The 7,895-nt window shown below is 54.1% G+C and overlaps 2 protein-coding genes across 2 annotated transcripts in view; one reads left to right on the top strand and one right to left on the bottom strand.

Annotated features, from left to right (window-relative positions):
* Positions 1–1,304: 1,304 nt before the first annotated feature.
* Positions 1,305–2,452, top strand: LOC134539042 (WAG22 antigen-like). Its single transcript, XM_063380728.1, has 5 exons — positions 1,305–1,491; positions 1,663–1,764; positions 1,855–2,026; positions 2,095–2,192; positions 2,232–2,452. Exons 1-5 carry the CDS (start codon positions 1,305–1,307, stop codon positions 2,450–2,452), a joined length of 780 nt encoding a protein of 259 aa, XP_063236798.1.
* A 159-nt stretch (positions 2,453–2,611) lies between these two features.
* The window catches only part of LOC134539041 (uncharacterized), a 35,588-nt gene continuing 30,304 nt past the window's right edge, over positions 2,612–7,895 (bottom strand). Inside the window, exons 2-3 of the mRNA XM_063380727.1 lie at positions 3,178–3,763; positions 2,612–2,669 (exon numbers count right to left, since the gene is read on the bottom strand). Of these exons, the coding sequence (XP_063236797.1) occupies positions 2,612–2,669; positions 3,178–3,763 (644 nt within the window). The remainder of the gene's footprint in view (positions 2,670–3,177; positions 3,764–7,895) is intronic.

Genomic DNA, 7,895 nt, shown 5'->3' with positions numbered 1-7,895 from the left:
TTGTTCCCGGCGAATTGCGAGTGGGATGCTCTGGCAGGCGATAAGTCTGTTCATACCCACGTGAACGTCTGCGGAACGAAACGTGAAATGCGTGGGGAGGTTGGTCACACAAAATTACTTAATACCAAACACTACACAATGGTCACTGTGATTAGTCCCGTGTTCGGGTCTAGATAAAGTGTTCCACTCAGCAGGTTAAATAGTTGCGGCTACTCCGCGAGGTGGCGAGGGCCACGTTACGCTGGGTACGGGCGCGGTGTAATCCTGCAGGATATCACACACGTGACCGTGGCACGTCCCAGTTAATGACTCGTCTGAAAGTTTAGATTCGCATTTGGCGCAGTGCCGCCCTGCGGGGGCGATGAACTAATTCCCGATGTGGGACTTCATAAGCGTGAGGCGCAGGTGCCACGATGGGCCACCTAATCATTTACGTAGTACACTAAAAGTCCTGTGTCGGACTGCACATTTTATTAAAGGACCGCGCGGAGTCTCGAACGGCCGATTCGGGCCGACCGGGGAGCTGAATTAAAACGATTTGGCTATAATTACCTATTGTAGTGACTGGTGATGTTGGCGCGAAAGTTGAGAGCTCCCCGTGCGTGGGCTGCCGGCCCGGGCGAGTGCTGGATGGCGACTGACTAACCTCCCTGGCCGCCGGGGCCAGGGAGGGGGGAAATTCCGCGGGAAACTGCGGAGCGCGGGAAGATGATTTTGGCCAGTTTTGTGAATGATAACACTTTACAAAATTATTATTAAATTAACATTAATTATTAGTGATTTCACACTTATTAGTTTTTGTTTATCTTATCAAAAGCATGAACAAATTATTTAATTGCGCAGTGCCACACCCGGCCGGGCGCTTTGCACACGTAGGGGGCCGTGACTGACGTCATGCCGTTCGGGGCACTGCACTATGTTGCCCGCACGGGCGCGTTCGAGGCGCGGCACTGATCAGGTGCTGAGGACACATAACGGCCTGTGCTCTCAGAGGGAACACCGACGACGGCGTCAAATGCCCCCCCCTCGACGAGGCCGTACTGTGCCTCAACACCTTACACACACACTTAAAGATACGCCGGCACACTGACCTGGTAGACCCGGGACGGCTGTCCATGGGGCGGCGTCTGGTACCTGTGCGTCAGCCTCAGTGGCGGCCGAGGTGGGCAGCGGCGGCGTGGCAGCGCCTTCGGCGGCCGGCGGTGGCATGTTCGAGGTGGCGCCCTCAGCGGCAGGCGGCGGCGCGCCAAGGTGGCGCGCGTGGTGGCGCCCTCAGCGGCAGGCGGCTGCACGCCCAAGGTGGCATGCGTGGTGGCGCCCTCAGCGGCAGGTGGCGGCACGCCCAAGGTGGCGTGCGTGGTGGCACCCTCAGCGGCAGGCGACGGCTAGCCCAAGGTGGCGCACGTGGTAGCGCCCTCAGCGGCAGGCAGCGGCGCACCCCAGGTGGCGCGCGTGGTGACACCCTCAGCGGCAGGCGGCAGCGCGTCCCAGGTGGCGCGCATGGTGGCGCCCTCAGCGGCAGGTGGCGGCGCGCCCCTTTGGTGGCGCGCGTGTTTGCGCCCTCAGCGGCAGGCGGCGGCGCGCCCAAGGTGGCGTGCGTGGTGGCGCCCTCAGCAGCAGGCGGCGGCGCGCCCAAGGTGGCGCACGTGGTGGCGCCCTCAGCGGCAGGCGGCGGCGCACCCCAGGTGGCACGCGTGGTGACGCCCTCAGCGGCAGGCGGCAGCGCGTCCCAGGTGGCGCGCACGGTGGCGCCCTCAGCGGCAGGTGGCGGCACGCCCCAGGTGGCGCGCGTGTTTGCGCCCTCAGCGGCAGGCGGCGGCGCGCCCAAGGTGGCGCACGTGGTGGCGCCCTCAGCGGCAGGCAGCGGCGCACCCCAGGTGGCGCGCGTGGTGACGCCCTCAGCGGCAGGCGGCAGCGCGTCCCAGGTGGCGCGCATGGTGGCGCCCTCAGCGGCAGGTGGCGGCACGCCCCAGGTGGCGCGCGTGTTTGCGCCCTCAGCGACAGGCGGCGGCACGCCCAAGGTGGCGTGCGTGGTGGCGCCCTCAGCGGCAGGCGGCGGCACGCCCAAGGTGGCGCACGTGGTGGCGCCCTCAGCAGCAGGCGGCGGCGCGCCCCAGGTGGCGCGCATGGTGGCTCCCTCAGAGGCAGGCGGTTGTATGGCGCCTTCTACGGACCGAGTGGCAGCACGGCCGGTTTGCATCGCGCCCACCCCCCATGAGCCTTCACGGCAGTTGGGGGCGGCGGCGGGGGCGGCGGCGGCGGCATCGTAGCTGTTGTGTCCGCCTCGGTGTCTTGTGGCACGGCGTCGACAACCCGGTCGTCTGCCAGACTAGATCGCGATGTGGTGGTTTTGCGACACGAGGCCACGTCAGCTGCGCTCTCGGTGGCTGGGGGCGGCGTCGTCGGTGGTGCCGGAGGTGGTATTCGGGATCCACAGTGGCGCTGCGTGTGATCCGCCACCTGGTGATCCGGCCGACGTCGCGAAGTGGCCGTTTTGAGACTTGCGGCCGCGCCAGTTGCTCCTTCAGTGGCTGGGGGCGGCGTCGTCGGTGGTGCCAGAGGTGGTGTTCGGGATCCGCAGTGGTGTTGCGTGTGATCCGCCACCTGGTGATCAGGCCGACGTTGTCGCGAAGTGGCCGTTTTGAGACTTGCGGCTGCGCCAGTCGCTCCTTCAGTGGGTGGGGGCGGCATCGTCGGTGGTGCCGGAGGTGGTGTTCGGGATCCGCAGTGGTGCTGCGTGTGATCCGCCACCTGGTGATCCGGCCGACGTTGCGAAGTGGCCGTTTTGAGACTTGCGGCCGCGCCAGTCGCTCCTTCAGTGGCTGGGGGCGGCGTCGTCGGTGGTGCCGGAGGTGGTGTTCGGGATCCGCAGTGGTGCTGCGTGTGATCCGCCACCTGGTGATCCGGCCGACGTTGTCGCGAAGTGGCCGTTTTGAGACTTGCGGCCGCGCCAGTCGCTCCTTCAGTGGCTGGGGCGGCGTAGTCGGTGGTGCCGGAGGTGGTGTTCGGGATCCGCAGTGGTGCTGCGTGTGATCCGCTACCTGGTAATCTGGCCGACGGTGTCGCAAAGTGGCCGTTTTGGTTGGCCTAATTGCCACCTGGGCGGCAACAGGGGGCGGCGTCGGAGGCGGCGTGTCGGCCTGACGTGTCCACCCGGTCCCAGTGTGCCAATTGTACCATAGGGGCTGGACGGGCGTGGCATCCCCTGTCTGCGGCGAGGTTCCCACCCCACGTGGCGGGGGTGGCGTCGGTATTACTGGTGGCAGTGGAGGCGGCGTAACGGTGGAGCGCGTCAGCTCCGCCCAGTTCACATATCCGCCCCCTTTGCTGTGCCGCTCTGTGTCGTTGGTCTCTGCGGTCTCGGTTGGCACCTGAGCACCAACAGGGGGTGGCGTCGGAGGCGGCGGGTCTGCATCGGCCTGACGTGTCCACCCGACCCCCGCGCGCCAGTTGTACCACAGGGGCTGGAAGGGCGTGGCTTCCTCCGCCTGTGGTGATGTCTCCACCCCATATGGCGAGGGCGGCGTCGGTGGCGATGTCGGGGGCGGCGACGAGTGGCAGATGGACGTCTCGGTGGTTCTTAAAGTGGGCGGCATCTTGGCCGCGACAGCGTCGTGGTGGTTGGCCGTGTGTGGAAGCGGCGATGCGTGCTGTGTCATGTGGTACAGTCGTGGCGGCATCCAGTCTACTTCCGGCCCCTCAGTGTACTCTGCGGTGACGTCAACCTCCCCCTCGTCCTGTTCCTCGTACTCCCAGTTGTACCCTGGGCATGGGTAGCCCTCGCTTGCCCATGCCTCGTAGGCCTCCTGGAAGTCGTTCATCTTCAAAGACTCGTGGTGACTTACGACCTTGTTGCTCCACTGTGCTTGGCTCGCGGCTGTCCGACCCGAGCGGCGGGTGGGGACGTCGATGGCTGGGCGCGAGCAGGTAGGGGGGTTCGCCTCCCCTCACCAACAGAGTTCCTTTCCATGCTCGCTCGCTTCCTGCCTCGCGGGAGCCCGTGACAGCGTGGCTGCATGACGTCTGTTCACAGCTGACTCCCGATGGGTTAGGAGGGGCGCGGGATGGGGAAGCGGGGTTGATGTGCGGGCGGGTGAGGGGTGAAGAGCGAGGGTGATGAGGTGGTGGGGGCGGATGTGTCGAGCGGGGGTGGTAGGCGAGTGGATAGCGTGGGTGGAGAGGCGAGGGAGGGGTTATGTCTGGTCTCGGCCCGGCTTATTGTGCTGGCGCGGCGCCGCTCTGCCGCGCGGTGTTGCCACGTTGTGCGCTGTTGCACTTATCCCTACTCGAGCCCTTTGTTTGCTAATTTTTCCGTTTCGTTTTCTTGGCTTGTTTGTCGAAAGAGTTTGGTGATGTTCTAGCCACACTAGTTGGGCGCCATTTTGACGCCATCCCCGTTGCCTGATCTGAATTTTACGTGAATTTGATAGGTTCGATGAATTTTAATCTCAAGGGCGGGGTTCCTGGCCTCGTGGCTACAGGCAGGGACGCGTCGACAAAGGACTCCCCGGGCTGTTTTGGCCTCCCAGGACGCCTTATTAATAAAAACACACACGTACTTTTAGCTGGTTTATTCCGTCGCACACTTTACACGTTACACGCTCACGTAACTGGCCGCTTCATCGTCGACCTAAGCTCCACGCACGCCACTCTCTATTTGCTGACTTGTTACGGCCACACGGTAGCCCGGTGGCAAGTACGTTGATAGGGGTTGTTCCCGGCGAATTGCGAGTGGGATGCTCTGGCAGGCGATAAGTCTGTTCATACCCACGTGAACGTCTGCGGAACGAAACGTGAAATGCGTGGGGAGGTTGGTCACACAAAATTACTTAATACCAAACACTACACAATGGTCACTGTGATTAGTCCCGTGTTCGGGTCTAGATAAAGTGTTCCACTCAGCTGGTTAACTAGTTGCGGCTACTCCGCGAGGTGGCGAGGGCCACGTTACGCTGGGTACGGGCGCGGTGGAATCCTGCAGGATATCACACACGTGACCATGGCACGTCCCAGTTAATGACTCGTCTGAAAGTTTAGATTCGCATTTGGCGCAGTGCCGCCCTGCGGGGGCGATGAACTAATTCCCGATGTGGGACTTCATAAGCGTGAGGCGCAGGTGCCACGATGGGCCACCTAATCATTTACGTAGTACACTAAAAGTCCTGTGTCGGACTGCACATTTTATTAAAGGACCGCGCGGAGTCTCGAACGGCCGATTCGGGCCGACCGGGGAGCTGAATTAAAACGATTTGGCTATAATTACCTATTTTAGTGACTGGTGATGTTGGCGCGAAAGTTGAGAGCTCCCCGTGCGTGGGCTGCCGGCCCGGGCTAGTGCTGGATGGCGACTGACTAACCTCCCTGGCCGCCGGGACCAGGGAGGGGGGAAATTCCGCGGGAAACTGCGGAGCGCGGGAAGATGATTTCGGCCAGTTTTGTGAATGATAACACTTTACAAAATGTTTATTAAATTAACATTAATTATTAGTGATTTCACACTTATTAGTTTTTGTTTATCTTATCAAAAGCATGAACAAATTATTTAATTGCGCAGTGCCACACCCGGCCGGGCGCTTTGCACACGTAGGGGGCCGTGACTGACGTCACGCCGTTCGGGGTACTGCACTATGTTGCCCGCACGGGCGCGTTCGAGGCGCGGCACTGATCAGGTGTTGAGGACACATAACGGCCTGTGCTCTCAGAGGGAGCACCGACGACGGCGTCAATACAATGTCTGTTCATATTTACAACTGCGATCTGGTGACGAGTGGTTGCACTACATTGGCCATGGCCGGAATGTTGTGCCGCGGTCAGTACTGTGACCCGGTTTTTAGTTTAAATAAAGAGGAGGTACGACTTCAACTTCATAGTAGGTAGCAGTACTGTACTTAAACTTGTATTGCCTGGGCAAGTCAAGTTTCATTGACATATTAGGTATGGTTATTGTTATTACTTACAATTATTAAAATAATGTCACTGAATAAAAAAAAATTTCACTGAAAAATTGTACGGGTAAGCAGTAAGAGAAAGAACGTTTTGCATTTCTTCATAAATTCGGTTCTCATAAGGCAAGATATTGCAAAAAAAAAAAAATATTTATATCAATAGTAAAGAATTACATATATAGGTAGATTTTCGTATTCTCAAAATTATTACATCATACAGGCTCCCTGGATTATTAATTATTTAAAGGATTTAATACACACGGTACTTAATTGTAATATTTAAAATGTTACACATAAAATTAAATTATTTGTGTTGATTGAAAACAATTCTTTCAGTGCTGTTGTGTCAAACTTACTAGGTAATTATAAAGAAAAAACCGCAAGAGACAGCGGAACAAATAGTTGGTATGCAGACAGTTTAAAGAAACATTTGGCGTGAGCCAAAGACCCAAATTATGTGTAAGATCTGTAGTCCCCCAACTCTTTATTAAAATACGTAGTTTGTATAACAGGTCTAAATATGCCTGATAGGTCTCTATTAAATTTAAAAAAAAAATTACAGAATTATAATTGTTTTTAATAAATAAATGCGAGCGACTCCTTCAACACTCGTCAGTGATATATAATAGCTGTCCTCGGTAACGAGAAAATTCATGTATGTATTTTCATGTCGCAAATAATCTTATAATATGAAATTCGGACACCAAATTAACTTATAGGCCTATCACTTAAAAATATAACCGATCGTGATTAATATACGAAAAGTATTAATTTTTTGGAAAATCTGTAATAATTGTTTTCTTTAAATTCCTAACTGTAATTATGTTAAACAATATGGTGTTTAAAAACACGCGTTCGGGGTGAAATTTTAGTATGCACCAGAAATACATGAACCAATTGCTACAGCATGAGTCGAAGTGTCAAGATTTAGATAAATATCCTGTAAACTTTTATATACATTCGGTAAACCTAAATAGTCATAAGAAAATACAATAGCAACTTTATAATTAACTGTAATTTATAAGTCAGCAAAATTGATAGGACGAATATTGCATCAAAGAAATTCAACAATTTGTTGGTTCTCTAAAACATTACAAACGTGGCACTATCTTTCAATTATGTTTCAAAATATAATAGCATTATCAATAGATCCAGGATTTGGGTCTGATTTTCAAAAATGATTCTTTCCTCAAAACGGGAATTTTTGAGTCATTTGGAGTCATTTTTGAGGAATTTTGAGGAATTTTTGAGTCCAAGATGGCCGCCGTGACGCCACCAATCCAAGATGGCGGATCGGCACCAGGCACCATCGCCAGACGCCAGGCGCAGGACTGGCTATTACACACTACTAAATATATCTGTAAGTACTTCCAACAAACACACTTTAACCTTATTGAGTTGATACAACAGTATCGTTAGATAATATTACTACGCCATAACGATATTTAAAAAGTAAACAGAAAATCAAGAGGTAAGATTTGAACCTGGTAGTTTTAAGATAAACAAGCACGCATTCTGCCACTAACCTATCGGGACAGTTAAAATTTTAATTGGAGACTATGTAGTATCGAAACTTTAATGTCATTTCGACGTGACGTCTAATAAATCGATGAACGCCGGCTGCACGCACGAAAAAGTGTCCCGTTACGCACATTGCCCGTTTCGCTGTGTCCTTTTACGTATCTATCTCTCTTCCACTCGATTTAACTTTTTCGAGACACATTAAACTTGAAACAGTCCCATTCGTTTCCTACTTTTCCTATCATCGTCCTATCCTTAACAGAATAACACAGATTGGAAGAAGTTAAAATTGCAAAAATGTATAAAAGTTATAGTTAAAATAATCTCTTCGTTAAAGTAATAAACATATTTGAATTAATGAATATAAATAAAGTAAATTTATCAATTAAATTGTAGATTTCTTTTCAGTCCTTCTTTGTATCCATACAA

Source organism: Bacillus rossius, chromosome 14 (assembly GCF_032445375.1).
Source record: "Bacillus rossius redtenbacheri isolate Brsri chromosome 14, Brsri_v3, whole genome shotgun sequence".
In the NCBI taxonomy this organism is placed as follows: Eukaryota; Metazoa; Arthropoda; class Insecta; order Phasmatodea; family Bacillidae; genus Bacillus; species Bacillus rossius.
This window is presented reverse-complemented; position numbering and strand designations above follow the sequence as displayed.

Coding starts and splice junctions, on each gene's coding strand:
- LOC134539042 (XM_063380728.1), top strand. CDS start 1,305: ATGCGTGGTGGCGCCCTCAGCGGCAGGTGGCGGCACGCCCAAGGTGGC. Junction 1,765..1,854: donor GGTGGCGCCCTCAGCGGCAG/GTGGCGGCACGC, acceptor TGGCGCCCTCAG/CGGCAGGCAGCGGCGCACCC. Junction 2,193..2,231: donor ACCGAGTGGCAGCACGGCCG/GTTTGCATCGCG, acceptor CCTTCACGGCAG/TTGGGGGCGGCGGCGGGGGC.